The sequence below is a fragment of the Vidua macroura genome, chromosome 1 (assembly GCF_024509145.1).
Source record: "Vidua macroura isolate BioBank_ID:100142 chromosome 1, ASM2450914v1, whole genome shotgun sequence".
Classification (NCBI taxonomy): domain Eukaryota; kingdom Metazoa; phylum Chordata; class Aves; order Passeriformes; family Viduidae; genus Vidua; species Vidua macroura.
Window position 1 is genome coordinate 22,671,868 of NC_071571.1, and position 17,550 is coordinate 22,689,417.

A 17,550-nucleotide genomic window follows, 5' to 3' on the forward strand; every position below is an offset into this window, starting at 1 on the left:
TAGCAAGAATTTACACACAGATGTGCTTTATACTGTAATGTTTGTTCCCTTTCAAAAAACTGTTACATGGATACTTTTTGTAAATCAGACATTGGATCCTGAATGTGAGGGTACCATGTGTACAGCTGCACATGGCTCATCCCAGCTGAATTCAGCCTTAACTATGCAGGGCTTGCTTGTCTGCTTTTCTTGGTAGCATTTAACAAGAGTATTATCAAATCAGTCACTGTGTGTGATTTGAGTATTACTGTTGACTCTCCCAACTTTCTCTATGATCTTTTGGTTGGTTTAGGACAGGAAGGATATCTGAGCTCTGCAGTCAAAAAGATATGTAGGTGATGCTAAGGGCAGCTGCAGGTCAGTTTTTTGCAGTTTCATCTGGTCTTGGAGAAAAAATAAAATTGTTTCCTTCCAGACAACTGGAAAATTGGGAAATGTGGGAAAACAGGATGCACATCAAAAAAGTCAAACATTTTCTCAGAATTTCAGAATTGAAAGTTTTAATGACAGGTGAATTTCTGTTTTTGCAGTGTTGATTTATTCTCTGTAAGGACTGTGTAAAAGGGGGGCAAGTATCAGTCTGTCACAAAGGCCAGCTGAGCTATCTGGTCCTTTGAGCAAGAATCATTCCTTAGCTTGGTTCAGTTTTAGACTCCTCACTTAGGCTGCAAATCTTAAGCATACAGGACTTTTATCAACTATGTAAAATGTACATTAAAGTATGATGTGATTATATCCACATCTGAAGACTTTAACCATAATTCAGAGGATGACATCATTAAAAATGTTTTCCTGTAGCATTTTGACCACTCTGAACAATGAGTGATTTAATGGGACATTGACTAGTTAGAGGTATGTTTTTGGATGAGCTTTAGTCTAAAAACAAAAGAAAGAAAAAAATTATTAAACAGCTTTACTAGTCTGATTTTGTAGGGCAGATTAAGGATGCTGTTTAGATCTCTAAACATAGACAAGATGCTTTAGTTGTTAATGGTCTTTTTTTCCCCTATGAAGTGATATAGGTAAAAAAATAAAACAGAACCATCTCTTTGATTAAGAACAAAATCTTTTTGATAGATCCTGTGATGTAACTGTATGGTTGATATTAACAACTACCATCTGGGCTGTTGAATAAATATTAATGTTTTTTTCCTTATTAATTACTTTTTTGTTGTTGGTTACTGAAAACCGGCAGGTCTATGAGCCTTGATAATGATATTCGGTCTCTAAAGGTTGAGTCAAAGCAGTTAATGTTATAGGTGCAATGCTGAAAGATCTTCCTTTTTGTTTTGTTTAGCCTACAAGCCCAAAGTTTGGAAAAGCAGACTCATATGAAAAACTGGAAAAACTAGGGGAAGGGTCCTATGCTACAGTATACAAAGGAAAAAGCAAGTAAGTGGTGCTTTCTTTTCATTTAAATTTGGGTGTAAATGAAGATAAGCAGAAAGTATCAACTAATGTTGCTGAACATATACATAGATCCCTGAGGATCAAAGTGCTATGACTGCCATGTGCTCTAGTGAAAGGGGCTGAGACCATATTGCACAGGTAGCATATTACCTTCACACCAGAACAAGACGAGGTTCTTGTAAATCTGATGTTTTGTTTGCACTTCAATGTCATACTACTTCTTTGGTATCCATTCCAAATTAATTTCTAGGGATAAAAGCAAAATATGCTGTCAGGTAGAGTTTTATGATGGTCTGAGAGCCATGCTGAATATATGTGATATATATATATGTTCATTTTTGTTTATCATTATTAAAAAACTTTAATAAAACAACATGACGGGAATGAATGGAATTTTGGACTACTCTAGGTTTAGTTTGTTTACAAGAGTTTATTTACAATTGTTGCAACTACTCTACCTCAAAATAATCTACTGTCTATAATCTACTAATCTGTATGTGTCACATATTTTTCAGCCACTTTAATGTTATTTGTTGCAGCTTTTTTATCCCCAAATGCCTTAAGTGCTTTTATATTGCATAAAATAACTCAGTAAAGACACTTAAAATATACTTCTTCAGCCAATACTTCCATTCAGAGTTACCCATTGTGAGGCAGAGTTTCTTGTGCCATTTGACATATTTAATGAAGTTTTCATAATCAGATTTCCAATAATAACAAAGCAGTTGTGAAAGAGGGATTTGGTACTTGTGATATCTTTAAAAACTTCGATTAGTCATTGATACATGAGGCAACACTGCCATTCCAGCAGAGAATACCATGATGGTCATGGGACAGAATAACTACTGAAAAAAAGAAAACATGTCCTAACATTTTCCAGTGTCATTAACTTGCTAGGTACTGAAAATTATATTTTTTTCACTGAATTTATGTAATAAATGAGAATGAGGGTTCCCTCATTTCTCAATAGCTTGCTTAAGTATTGACAAACATAATGACAGCTGATAAGAATAAAAACATGTTCTAAATGTAGGAGAAATATTCACACTTCTGCCATGCTACTGCAGGTATTGTCTTTCACTGGCAGCTTTCTTCAAGGAAATGCTATTACGTTGTGTTGCTAATGGCTCAGTCATGCATTATAAGTTCCAGACATTATACGTGTGTAAGGTTTTTATTGGGGTCTATGTAATATGAGAAAACAGTATAGATTTCAGCTTGTGCCTAATTACTAAAATCCTTTAGTAAAATCACAGTGAGTATCTGATGACAGTCAGTCCATATGTCGGCTTTCAGTAAGACTGAACTAAAGCAACAGTCACTGGATGTCCCATCAGTCAGTGGAACAGACCGAAATTTAAAAACAAAGCAAATCCCTTCCCTGAAGCTATTGCATTAATAGTGAACATGTTATGAAATGTAGATTGGTTAGAAATACTCATTTTGGTAGAGTTGCCTGCAAATCTGAAAGATATACTTCAATGATTTTAATGGTACTTGAATAATAAATTGGAATTACTGGGCATACTGCATTCTCTGTTATAAACAGCTTGCTCTGAAGAAGTAGTGAGAGTTATAAAAATTATCTATGACTTTATCCTGTTGCTTTTTAACAACTTCTGCAAGGTCTTTAAAATGTGTTCTGTTTGAACAGAGTGTGGATGAGAATTTATATGCAGAGAGTATTTCTACTGTTATAGTAGTATTCCTTCACTTGTTTGAATTTGACTTTTTTTTTCCTGCTGAGAATTGAATAATTTCCATATTATCCAGCACTATCCAGATTCAGCACCTCCAGTCCAGACTTCTGTTTCTTGAACTAGAGAGACAGTTGAATTACTTCACAGCAGGAAGAGGTTATACTTTAAGAACTTGGGAAACACTACAGGTGTTATCTGCTAGTTCAAAAGGACTTGTTTGTTGAGGTAATGTAGCCCTGCTACCTCTTCTGTCCCCGTGAGAAGGTGAGGAATCTCTGACCTATGTGATATCCTGCAGAAGGAAGAGCATCACTGCTGTGATGGGCTCATGGGGAACATAGGTGAACAGGTGTGGGGTGAATGCATGACTGCATTGGCTCTGGCCCATCCCTGCAGTATTTAAAAGATGTGCAAATGTGGCACTTAGGGACATGTTTTAGTGGTGGGCTTGGCAGTGCTGGGTTAATGGTTGGACTCAGAGGTCTTTTCCAGCCTAAACAATTCCACAGTTCTATGGCTGAGACCTGGACCTGGCTGCTGCTTTTCAGGCAGCTTGACTCTGATTCTTTATAGCTTTATCTTAAAATGATATAGGAGTAGATAGAGATTTTTTTTTCTAGACTCTGATATGGGTATGTAGGGTGAGACTGTGATATGCATCACTATGTTCCCCTGCCTACAGACTCAGTGGGAATACAAATGAGCAAAAAAGGTCTGTTTATTTTGGTATGTGCCCAGTTTGACTGCTGAAGGATTAAGCTCTCATGACACAATGCAGAATGCAAACACATGATGGAAAAGCTGGAGCAGGTAACACACAAGCGGATTTTGCTCAAAATGTTTGAAAATCCCTAATAACCAACTTTAATGCTTGGTTTCTTTGTTTTGCCAAAATGTTTCTGAGATGTTTCCTTAATTGTAGTTAAAGATGGACATTTAAGATTGTATTGAGCTATTTTAAATGGTGCTTTATACTCAAAATTATTTTGCTCAGTATTTGTCACCAGCTGCATGTGGCAACTAGTAGAGTTTGGGTTTTTTTATGCATTTCCTGAGATACATTTCAGCTTTTAAAATTATTTCCCCTGCTGATCATAATAACGGAATAAAACATTCTTAATCTTAGCATACTATTTGGAGAGTCTAAAAGATGCATACCTGCCTGAAAATACACAAAATCAGCCATTCTCTTCCTAAAATTTAAAGTAATATGTACAGTAACTTGCTTTCAGAACAAGCCTGGCTTTTTGCACCTTGGAGCAGGATAAATGGTACCAAGCCCTTGTCTTCCTATAAAACCCATTGCTTTTCTATCTTTTTGAACATCTGTGGTTGTATTCCAGGAAAGTGAAATGAAATGGGCTAATTCCTTTTACTGGATGATGGATTTCTCTAGTCAGATAAAAAAGAATCCCTGGGGTGAAGAAGCGGCAGAGTGAAGAGGACTGTGTTATTGTGGGAAGTGAAGCAGTATTCTCTTAGGCTGGGCTTTTTTGTTTATAGGAGAAACAGCCAAGCAATCATTTTTTTCTGGCTGACAGTTGCCTCAATAGGTAAATCTATTTGATTTCATGTGTTGCACATCAGACGTGTGTAATGAAACTCATCTTGGCATGTTCATTTTCTACTTTCATTCAGGCTAGATTCTCATATTTTACTTAGTTGTATAAAACCCCAAGAGGCTGCTTACTGCATGAAATTCAGATGACTTTGAAGAGATTTACTTTAATGTAAAATTTTGGAGAAGTGGGCCGAGTAATTTGCTGATAACACTGTGAAAAATGATGCAAGTTCCATTGACTCTGTATTTGATTAACACCTTGGACGTTTGCCATACAGTAGGTGCAAAGCAATGGGTGGCCTTTGAATTCCTGTATCATTTCACTGTGTGGTTGAGCTGAGGAAGTGCTGCCTGTCTGTGTATTGACATGTGTGTCCTCCTGCTGCCGTTGACCTTCTTCCCTCTTCAGCTTGATTATAAATTTACCTGAACATACAGCAGTGGGATCTGGCTTGATCAGCGGCACATAAGTGTTGATGTGACTTGTGAGTCTGGAGATGAAGCTGGTGACAGCACAAGGGAGCTGCTGCCAACCAGAGCCCCTTGCAAAGCAGTGTGGAGGCCTTGCATTCCCCCACTGGGAACTCTGCATATTGCACTTAAGGGAAAAACCTGTGCTTTTGACAATTTTCTGTGTTGGCGTATTTTCCATCTTCTCCCACTGTGTTCGGTTGCCCTTCAAGGCAAAGAATTGAAAAAGATTCTCTCAGTTAAAGAGCTGTGATCTGTGACTGTTGCTTGCACAGCATGTGTCTGTGTTTTGAGAGGCATGCCAGTGATATCTCCACTGTGATCTCGATCTGCCTCTTGACTGTCCATGTGATTTTTCACTGTACCTTTACCTTTTTGCACACCTCTACTGAATTGCATGTGCTCATAGTATTGCAAAAATGTGTAGAATTCGTAACAGCTCCATGAAGATATTTTTGCCTATTTTCCCTATCACAAAATTACATAATTTCAATTTATTCTTAATAAAACACTTGTTCTAATGAATTCTGATCCCTATCATTTTTAACTATTAATATGAGATCAGTAGAGCACAGAGCAGAGCATAGTAGAAGCTAGTGCTGTCAACAAGAGCTCAAAGGCTGCTGAGATAGGGCAGTCCTTCCATCCAGGCATCTCTCCCATTTCAGTTCAAAATCTAAATTTTTTGTTTTCAAGGTGACTCCAACTTATATGCAAAGATAAAATGTATTTTTTTCAGGGAGCCAGGGCATTTGATATTTATCTCTATCAAAGGCATTACCTTTTAATATTCACCTTGAAAATCAATAGGGAGTTCATGGTGCAGAGTGGAGAGAAATCATGCTCAGGCAGGCATCATGCTCTGTACTGGTGTTGTTTCCATGCTGTGTTATTCTTGAGGCAGCAGGGAATCTTTGAATAATCAGAGGGAACTACCACTGTTTGCTATTGGCATGATGTATTGCAGTGTGTGCTATGAATATAGCTGACCATAATATTTCATAAATATGTCTGTGGATAGCTGCTCACAAGAAAAGGGATGGCATGTGCATTTTGATTTTTATATTTATGATGCTGAAACCTTCACTGAAGATGGCTGACAGGACTAATTACTGTTCTGACTTTTGCTTTTGAAGTTGCAGAATTTCTTTTACTTGTCATGAAATCTCTTTTTGACTCTGATTGTCTTTTATGTTCAATCTGTTGCAAGTACCATAAGCTTGCAATGGTCAAGCTACCATTTTCTAGTCATTCTCCAACCTTTACTCTATGCCCATGTGAGGTCTTGTGTTCACAGGCTCCCTGATAAGTTTCATGTACACCACTCCAGTTCACAGGAAAGTTTTTCTTCATGTTATGGCCAATTTGTTTAGGCTGATATTTCAAAATTACTCTGATTCATATTGCCTTAATGACCTAAACTTTCTTAAGCTTTTCTTTATTTCTTGAAAATTGTGTGAAATTAGTGTTCTACAAATGAAATCCTCTTTTCATCTGAGGATAACAGATGGCTGGAAAAGGAATACATATTCATGGATTACAAAAAGACACTTTATGGTTACCAACTAGGCTTTCTTTTTTTTTCTCCCCTCATTTTTAACTTATTTCCTTAACTGATTTTTGTAGGCAAGTTATGACATGGGATTATAAAAGGTGTACATAAATGTTTAAAAAAATCTCTAGCATTGTAAATCTTTAATAAAAACAGTAACTTACAGTTGAATTAGATAGAAAACTAATGACAACTAGATGTTCAACTAAAATGCCAAATGGTGGAAAAAATTATTAAAGTAGAGTAAGTACTAAAATAAATTACTAGGATTCTAACTAGAAGATGAATCATTGATTATGTTGATCACTTACTGAGTGAATTTTTCAACATTTAAAATAAAGATTGGGAAATCTTTTCTCCATAGTTGAATATATAAAAAGAACATCACACTATATGTAGTGTGCTTCAACCTGGAAAGCAATTTAAGGAGGTGACTTAGTATTATTACCTTGCATAGCAGGGGACAAAACTGAAGAAAGTAAGTCTATTATATTACTTACCCAGGACTGCCCTGGAAAGCTTGGTAGAAAAACTAGGCTAGAATATAGTTGTATTACCTTATTGGCCATATATTCATGATTGGAATGATAGGGAGAATACTGAATTAATTTGCCAGCTGCCATTGTGTACCATTGCATTTTCCAGTTTGCTGATCAGTGGCATCTCTCAGCAGATCCCCTGTGACTGTCAGTGTGCAGTTTTAAGAGGCCGCCTTTTTTATAAGGGATATCTCTATGTTTGTCTTCAACTTCTCTTTCTATGAGCACCAGTGGGGTGTGGAGAGATGTGAGGGGTGTGGAGGAGGATGGTGCTCAGCATCGCTTTGCCTGCTGCCCTTCCCAGGTGACTCCTACCAGCATCCATAGGTCGAGTACAGCCAGCCCCTGTGCTTAGATGAGCTGATGGGTAGTTTGAACTGATGTGAGCTGGGGGTAAACTCTTATCTTACCTGCTCCTGTTCAAGTGAGGGCTGCCACACTGTTAGTATGAGACTGCCTTGACTCCTAAGTTCCAGTGACAGCACTAATTAATAATTTAAATCTTTCATCTCTCATGAAACTCTTTGATCTTCTGTTTTTTTCAGCCCTAATAAATGCCAGCATTATGAAGTATCTTTAATCCACTGGCTTCTACTAAGACAAGGTAACTTTTGTCTAGGATGAGGTTAAAAGATGGTGGAATGCAAATGATGGTCCTGTGTTAGTCCCTTGAGAATTTACATGATAGGGCTTTAGCAGGACTGGGAGTGGCTTTTGTAAACTAGAAATGTAAGTCCTTTTTAGTAAAAAAAAATAATATAAACCATGTTACACTGGGCTGTCTTTTATGTTAATGATTAAAAGAAGTGTTTCCCTCAATGTGGAATTAGTTATTCGTTGGTAGAATAATCAGAGGTGACTAAACCTACAGTGAATGTGCCTCTGTCAGGTTTCTTCAAAGGAAATTTCTGGCAGAGCCTGATTCCATTAGGCCCCCATGGTTTGGAGTTTTAGGTATCTGTTTATGACATTAATATCACTAGAGTAGATCTAATTAGATATTCTCAAGGTTTGATCATCAAACTTTGAGATTTTCCTGTAAATTAATATTTAACAATTGAAAGTTATTTTTCTTCATAAGAATTAGTTTCTTTAAATTTGTATCACAAATTAGAGCATCATCCCAATACCATCTACTGATTTTTCATTACAGAAGTGTTCCCAAGTTTAGCACTTGCTCGAATTATGAGCTCAACCTCAATTCCAGCCAGTGGTAAAACTCAGTATTAAATAAACAGATTGAAATCAGAATTGGCAGATTTTGTGTTAATTGACTCTTTTAAATGTGTATATTTAGAACATTTATGTCATCTAAATATATCTGAAGAACTTGAGAAAATAGTGTGATGTACTCTTTTGTTCTCTATATGGCATCATCAGCGTTATCCCCAGTAAAGCCAATTAAAGCATCAGTTACTTTATATTCATCAGTATTAAATGTTCTTAATGATGCATTAAAGCATTAAATAATTTCCAATTTTCTCTACTTTCCCGTAAATGGTAATTTTTAATAAATGTATTTATTTTGGTAGTGCTGATATATGCTGGTTTAGAAAATGCAGAATGACATATTATGTTAGCATTTTTTGTAATGTCTGGCTCATTTGTATTTTTTATAATATGCAGACTTTTCCTTTTGCTGCGTAAAGCGGTTTGTACTAGTTTTTCTTTTGCCAACATTGCATATATAATCAGAAATTTATTAGAAAAATTATATAATGTTAAAATGAGGAATTTCCATAAATTGGAAAGCTGTCCATCAGCTGCAGGTGTTTTGCCTAAACTAAAGTAGTTTTGTGTGATAATTAGAGAGGCTTTAGGACTTCTGTACTTTCTCTGAAGGTTTTTCAATGAGAAGGAGAAAGCGAGTTATTTTAGGAGGGAGGATGGCTTAGAAAATAGGATTTCTTTAGTCAATATTGTCCTTAATAGAAACTAATGAGGCAGTTGACAGGACGGGCATAAGATGATAAGTGTAATCTTTGACACAGTGAAGTGTATTGTTTTGAGAAGGTGTGAAATTGTTTGCTTTGGACAGTGAACAATAGAGGTGGTTTAATGAATGCTACATGTTAAAAGAGTCAGCAGTGTTGCCTTTTCACTCTCTAAAAGGCAGTCTGCTTGTCAGTTTTTTACTTGTATTTGAAAATAATGAAAATACTGAGCATGCTTTGAAAGTTGTGGAAGACAAATGTAAAGCAGTATCTGGAAAGAGTTCTGTTAACCTTATCTGATCACTTGTGAAGTCTGCAGAGACAGGTATTGATAGGTTGCAGAGGTAGTTTTACCCGGGTTTCCTTTTTTCAGTGTTGTTTCTAAGGAAATTATGATATTATTTTGACATGGCATCACAAGTTTCAGGGTGCAATTTCCTGACATAGCTGGCTTGATCCCATGGCACATTGCTTCTCAGAAGGTGGACCCAGTTCTTATGTATTTGTTAGTGATTTTTTTTGGTTTTTTATGCCTTTATAATTAAAAAAAATATTATATAAGTCTTCTTGGAAGGGCCAGTCTTCTCCTATTTAAGCTCTCTAAGCAGTCTCATTGTAAAATCCAGCAGAAATGAGAGCAAATACAAGGCAGTGTCAGGAGTGTGTGGCAAGGATTAACCAGGAGAAACCTATGCCATGAGGCAGCCCTTAGCTCATCATTTCAGCATCATCTAACTGCATCCTGAGATTGCATCAGTGGGAGGATAATTATAGGATGTGAATAAGCACCCTATCTCTTTAATTGATACTTCATAATTTCTCACATCTCCAGTTTTATATTCTCCTGTTTATAGAAAATTAAATGGAAAAAAAAATTTAATGACTGGGTAGTAAATGAGAATAAAGAAGCTTGTATTATGGAAATTATAGATTGATATGTTGGAGATAAATTGTATTAAAGAGGAGAATTAAATCCCAGAGGAACACTACTTGAGATTAGTTTGATTATTTTGATAGTACTAAGAGTTGCCAGGATGTCTGTCAAGATGATGACAGGTACCAGTGACTAAGGGGCAATGATAACTAAAAAGCACAGCTCAACTGCTGTGTTTAATTGTGAATTCTTTGAAATTGGTTGGTTCCATACTATTGCCATTTGTGTTATATATTGCTCTTCATGAACCAGTGGAATGTAGAACTTCAGATTAAAAAGAACATAAACTACACAATGCTGCATGTTTTTTGTCCTTCTCTATCAAGAGACTCCATATCCCTGTTTCCTTTATGCCTCTTGGATCTATTCTTTTCATTGTATTTTGCATTGGCTTCTCTGAACACAGCATCTGTCCTGGTCTTTATCTGCAAAATGATCTTGCTTTTCTTAAATTCCTCCTGCAGTTAGTTCATCTGTTGCAAAATATTAAAGTTTTTCAGATATCTAAGTAATATGTATATGATAGGTAGGGTGGTGAATTGACAGAGGAATTGAAAACTACACGTTTAAGAAATGCATATCTGTCATCAATCCTTCTGCTTTTAACATGGTTCATTCTCCTGTCTGAGCATGACACATGAAGTTACTTGAGGCAAGGCTTATCTTTTTCTGATGCCATAAGTTCTGTTTGAATCCAAATAAAAAAATATGTAAGGTAATTATAAGGAGAAATCCAGGAGAGTTAAGCTGATAATTTCCTTTCAGCAGTGACTAGTGGCATGAGACTTGAACTGGTGCCAGCCTGAATATTATGAGTAATTGGAAGGTGATGAGTAAACCATCTTTTGATAACCAGGGTTTCTTAACTTGCTCAGAGTCATTGTGTAATGTTCTGTATAGGGCTAATGAGTTTTTGGTAATTATGAAAGAGGAATAATCAGAAGAAACAAGACAGTAGCTATCCATCACTGAATTCATATAACTGCAAAAATTAAAAGCCTGAGGGAGAAGATGAATTCAGAGTTGGTGGTTTCCACCTTGCTTTGAAAATGTAATACATGTTCTAGGGCCATCCCTCTTGTAGTACAGTAGGGAATTGCCTCCATGACTACAGGAGTGTAAAGGCTCCAATGTGTCCTTGAGCTTTGTGGCTGTAAAGGATAATTTTGCTTTTACAGAAATAAGTCTTAATTATAATAATAGCAATATTTTTTAAAAACTGTATTATGCCTTTCTGGTAATTTATCCTCACTGTTGCTTGTCGTACATGGGGACAAAAGTCTCCATGAGGTATGAGTTTGTTCTTGAAGAGGGTAATGGATATCAACTTTGTTCCATTTTTGTACGATTTTATTTGGATAAACTGAACCAACTGGATTTTTTTGCAAGACCTGGAATGTAATTCATGTGTGGTGAAATTTTGAATGCTAGAAATGAAACAAGACAAATAGATTTTACACTAAAATGACCTATTAAGAACTTTTGTCTCTAGAAGCACAAAATATTTTTAAACTTATAAATGAGAGTTATTATAACCTAAAAGTAGCCTGGGCCATGTAGTCAAGAATATGCCTCAGGAGCAATTCTGTCCTAGTGGGAAATGGCCAGAATGACCTAAAATTATTTCATTACACAAACTTCATAGCTTTTTGAAGGCTATAATAGTGTGTATCATGCAGTGGGAAGGAGGTAATCAGTGTAAATCTGGATATACTGCATGTGAAGTGATTGATGAAAATCATATGCCTTTGAATAGTTTGATCAAATAATGAACAGATATTTTATAACGAATTTTTAAAATGTGTTGCTTCTTAACAAAGCTTCAATAACAAAGCTGTGGTAGAAAGGAAACAGACTGACTCACAGAAAACTGAGATAATTTCTTGGATTGCATCTGAGTGTGCAAATATAAAGTTGACATTATGGAAGCTATGAAGTGCTTCTTACAGTGCTGTAGATGAATCACTGGCATTGACAGGAAGAAATTGAATAAGTACATGATAGGAAATAAGTTCTATTATAAGAAATACTGTGTCTACTATAATTTTGGGTTTTTAAAATTTCTCCTTCCCCTCCCCTCTTTCCCTTTCAGGGTAAATGGGAAGCTGGTGGCTTTGAAGGTGATTAGATTACAAGAAGAGGAAGGAACCCCATTTACTGCTATCAGGGAAGGTATGCACTCACATTTAGTGATTATATATGTGGGGTTTTCTTGGTAATTGCATTGTGCTTCTTATTTCTGTGCCATGCTATAGTGAATAGCTTGAGAATTCAAATTGCATGGTTATGTTCTCAGTAGGAAGAAACTTTGGTGCTTCAAAAACAAAGCCTCTGGTGTGGGAGTTCTTGTTAAAGAATGCAGCTTCGCCTGTGCTTTGGCTCCTGTTAGATTTACTATACCAATGAGTACTGGAGAGCATGTTTAAGGTGGGTGTGAGTAGTCACTCAGGAAGATGAGGGAACTGTGTAAGATGCACTAGGTGCAGGCAGCACCTAGGATGAAGGTAGATGTGATTTTTCATATATATGCAGCATGAAGCAATGACAAGCATTTCTTGATAAAGGCAATCAAAAGATCATGGAGCAAAACTGCAGGCACTTTTGAAGCTGTGTGTAGTTCGCAACTAGCTTGTGTTTCTTTTTCCTTCCCTATGGACTCTAAGTTGTGTGGCCTGGGAATGATTCTTATCTATTGTACTTGGAGATGCCTGTTAAACTTTCTGCTCCACTCCTTTATCTTTCCTTGTCAGCTTCTCCTGGTCCCTAGTGACAGCTGCTTTATCTGTGTCTGTCTGTACCAAGCTCCTTTGCAGAAATTGCTGGATATGCCTTCTTTGTGGGGTTCTTCTCTCTTAGAGGGTACTAAAAATGAGTCTTGGTAGAGAAATAATAAACAATTTACCATCACAGCACTGATTCAGACTCAGCTGAAATTGGTGATGAACTAAAGAGATGAAACTCTTACAACTTTGAGGGAGCTCTTAAAATTGTGCTATCAACCTAATTCCCAGGGTGAGATGAGCCAGAGAACCTCAGCCCTCCACAGTTGGCCCTCCATGTGAGATGTGTGGCTTCATGATCATGAGAGCCCCAGACACAGACAGACATACAGCAGACAGAGCTGCCTTCCTCTTGCAGCCATCTGTCTGCTATATGTCTGTCTGTACAATGAGCCCATTCTGGAGTGGGCTGGGAAAAAAACTCCCATGTTTCATGTGATTGACACCCTGAAGTTAGAAGTCGCTAAACTACTGTGGATTTCCATCCCAAGGCTGTGCATTTTAAAGGTGGCTCTTTCACAAAGGAGGGAAAGCTGTGGGAGGCCAATTTATGAAGGAATTTCCACAGTTCTTCTCTACTGCTTCATCTGAGTAACAATTATTGAATGATGTGACACATTTATTCATAACAATATCTATTTTATGTGTGAACTGTCTGTCCCTGCAGCTGTGCTGTGATAACGAGGTGTGCAGAGGGTTACGGGTGCAGCTTTCAATATCTGTGATGCTGAGTTCAAGTTAAACAATCTGTTCTAACAGTTTCAAATATGTTTATTGTTCTTCAGGTTTATAGTTGGTATGGTACTGACTTAATGATAGAATAGTAAATACGGCTTTCTTGTGCCTTTTTAGTGACACTTAAAAGGTTTTTTAATGTGAGCTTGGTCTAGATGAAAGTTTATAGCACTGTAGCTGTCAAATGCAGTATAGTCCCTTTGCCTTCATAAACAGTGTGTTGTGTGAGCTCAGTATACAGAAGTATTCATTAGGAACAAGAACAGAGATTTTTCCTGCTTGATATATTAAAAAAAATATTAAGGCACACTTGCATGAAAATACTTTTCACATTGTCACTGGAAAGTTTTCTTTTTAGCTGTGAGTACAATACTTCAACCAATACTGTGGTTGAAGCCAGTTAAAACCCTGCTGCTTTAATATTAGTAGAATAAAGGTCTTGTCTAGAAAAGCTCTTGTAGTTAATAATTAATACCAATTTAACTGTGTGGTGTCTCGCTGATTATGACAGGACTGTGTGCATCCATTATATTTTTAAGTCTTCATCTAAGCTGAGACTAGATCCAAAGAGTATTAGGATAATAAAAAAGTTTTTTCTCAACTCTTGTAGACTCTTGGTTAGGTGGGTTCACACTTGGGTTGTAGGTTGTTTATGAAACATTTTTCTCGTAAAGGAAATCTTGTCTCCTTGATAGTGAGATTTCATTCAGGAGCTATCAGTATAAGTACAATGTTGTATGTGTTATGTCATGTAGATGTCACACATACCTGATATGTAAGATGGGAAGGGGAAAAATCTATATTTATTTAGGCTTTGACTTTTCTGTTATTGGTTTTGATTTTGTCAGAAACAAATATTAGGACCAGAAAAGTAAGGAAAGCTTATTACGAATGTAATTTTCAGAAGGTGACCTCAGTGATGTTGTGCCAGGCCTGTAGAATTTGACAGCCACTACAGCCATGGGCTTCACTAGCAGGACCTTAGGAAGCTGTTCCTTTCCTCTTGGCAGCATCTAATCCATCTTGGACATGTTGAGTTCTGTAATGCCTCCCTGGCTGCTGTCAGCTACAAGGGTGGGGAGAAAAAAAAAAGGAAAAAATAAATGCTTCTATGAGCTCTTGAAATTGCCTGATAAGTTTGATATGGAAAAACAGTAAGAATGGGACACTGTGTTAAGCAGTTTTCTCTTGATCTTTGATGACTGACTAAGGGCTCCAGTGCCATAATTTGGGCTGGAACAACTAGAACTATGCCAAATACCACTGAAGATGAGATCAACTTCTAATTTCAGTTATCTGAGGAATAGTGTTCCCCAAATGGAAAAATGCATATATGATGGTATGAGCCAGAGGTCTGTTGAAGGGCATTTCTTTCCAAACTCTTTCATAATGGAGAAACCAGGCAGGTTTCATCTTGGCTTGCTCCTATTTTCTAATTTTCCAACAATGCAAGGCAAATTCAGGCAGAAGTCTAGTTAGTTGTAAATTAAAACTACTGTTAGAAAACTGTTTACCATATAACATTAGAAATATGTTTACCATAAAGCAGTGCGAGAAAATAGCATTTCTACTCGGTGCTCCTGAGGTGGATGCTCTGGGATGTCAATTTGGGGGAAGTTACAGGCTGAAATTCTCAGCAGTGGTCATGCTGAGGGATTGTTGTAGCTGCCTATGTACAGGGAAGCATATTGTTACTGTTGTGACAGCAGCAGAATGAAGCTCAAAGTAATACAAAGCTACAAAGGAAAAAGAGACTAAGAGAAGTGGGAAAATGAAGGAGATAAATATGGAATGTGTGACTGTAGAGACAAGCACTAACTTGGTTGAAACAGGAAGTGGAAGGAAAAGTGAAAAAAAACCCTCCAACTGAACAAAAACCCGAGTAAAGCTGTGTAAGGAAAATCATAGTTAATTTTAAGGCCTAGGAGAGGTTTAGCTGAAGCTTCAATTAAATTAATTAAATCAATTAATTAATTAAAAAAATTAAATTCAATTAGTTAGTCTACTTTTACAGCAGATAGGGGTTTGTGTCTTCTACCATCAAAGTTACATAGGTTTAAATGAAAATAGGTGAATGTGGCATATTTATTGCTGCAGTTCAGCTCACTATTGAATTTCTAGAACAAAATTTAGAAGTGGCCTGTGCTAAATGTTCTTTCAACTTGGCCTGATGTACCTGATGAGTTAGATGTACCAGCATGTTGTATGTAGTTTATAGGATTTTCCTCTCTGAATTTAATTCACTTAGTCTGAGATAATCTAATTTACTTTTGAAGAGTCCAAGAAAAAAAAAAGAAGGAAAAAATGAGAAAAAAGCGTAACTGATTCAGTGTATATACCTGAGTGGGATAAATCGATGAGATTTTCTGATAACATTTATGTGAGTGATTCAGGTCACCATATTACTGTTGTGGGCTAAGTGTGCCTGGAACAGTGATATCTGAGATACTGTGGAGTCTGAAAGTCATTTACATCCTATTTTCTCATTTAAAATAAATTTGGTAGTATACTGATTAGCAAATTATTTGTTTTCTGTGTTAGTGCCATTGTGGTTTATCCTTTTACTGTAATGTTCATTATCAACTGTTTGGAGATGGTTCAGCATCAGACTTGAAGTATTATTAAACCCACGGCAGCCAGGAGAAAAGTTCACTGACCTTAACTTTTATCTCAGATATTTCATTCCCTTAATTTCCTGTAGAATCACATGTTCATCTAGGCTAAATATTAAACTCTGTGGTAGATTCTAATTCTGGGAACAGATTGATTTACAGTTCTGTAGTTATCTTTTTTTCATTCTGGGTAATAATATTGCTTATATCCAGCATGACAAAGATTTTGCTTTTTGGAAACATATATAGACAAACATCCCTTGGCTTTATCAGCACCTTGCTTCGAAGCTTAACTTGGTTACTGTGTTCTTTTCTTGGGTAACAAAATTCTTTTTTCCCCATCCCAGTCATGAAAACTTTTTTGCATTTGTTTTTAATTTTCCACCCTTGAAAATATTGCCATTTACTATAGCAATAAAACTCTATTCCAGGGTTTTAATATATTGAAATGTTTCATTTGCCATAGGTCTAGATGGTGTTTCAAAGCATCATCCAGTTTTGTAGCTATTTTTGTACTTTGTCATTTAAATGCCATGATTGGGCAACTTTCAGTTTGGTTTTCATTTTATTAATTACTGTATTTGTATGTTGTAATTTATATGTATTTGTACCAATTTGTGTGTCACATTTAAAGGTGCTCATGGGACAGGCTTTACGTCTTTGATTTGACAGTTTCTCAGATACTACTCTTCCATCTGCTTCAATGTCAAAGGCTGTGGTCTTAATTCCACGTATGGATAGCAGCATGCAGAAATACAACATAAGTGCTCTGGAAGCATCTTCTGTCTTGCATTATAAAATTACAAAGAATACAGAAATTGTTTAATGATTATTTTTTAATTTTTAAAGAGCAGTTTATCTTGCATATTGAATAAGTTTATTTTGTGAGTTGTGGGAGAACACTTAGTGCATCTGAGTGCCAGTATAAAGCATGGAAAAAGATGCTTAACTCTTGGCCACAGAACATCTTCAGAAGACTTCAAAGTTTTGGGCCTCTGCGTCCTTATCTCAGGGTGTGTGGTAGGAGTGAGTCAAGAGGAGGCTGTCAAGATGATTAGAGGGATAGAGGGGATAGTTTTCCTGTGAGGAAAGGCTGAAAGAATTTGGTTTATTCAGTCTGGAAAAGGGAAGGCGTACCTATTTGCAGCCTTCTAGTACCTGAAGGTGCCTACAAGAAAGACATAGAGGGACTTTTAACTAGGGCATGTGGCGACAGGACACAGGGAAATGGCTTTAAACTGACAAAGAGTAGATATTAAGAAGAATTTCTTTACTGTGAGGGTTGTGAGGTACTGGAACAGGTTGCCCAGAGAAATTATGGC

The 17,550-nt window shown here is 36.6% G+C and overlaps 1 protein-coding gene across 2 annotated transcripts in view; it reads left to right on the plus strand.

Annotated features, from left to right (window-relative positions):
• Positions 1-17,550, plus strand: part of CDK14 (cyclin dependent kinase 14) — a 323,842-nt gene that overhangs the window by 91,248 nt on the left and 215,044 nt on the right. For both annotated transcript variants that reach the window (XM_053989755.1, XM_053989764.1), the window contains exons 4-5: positions 1,298-1,392; positions 12,194-12,273. In XM_053989755.1, coding sequence (XP_053845730.1) covers positions 1,298-1,392; positions 12,194-12,273 — 175 coding nt within the window. The remainder of the gene's footprint in view (positions 1-1,297; positions 1,393-12,193; positions 12,274-17,550) is intronic.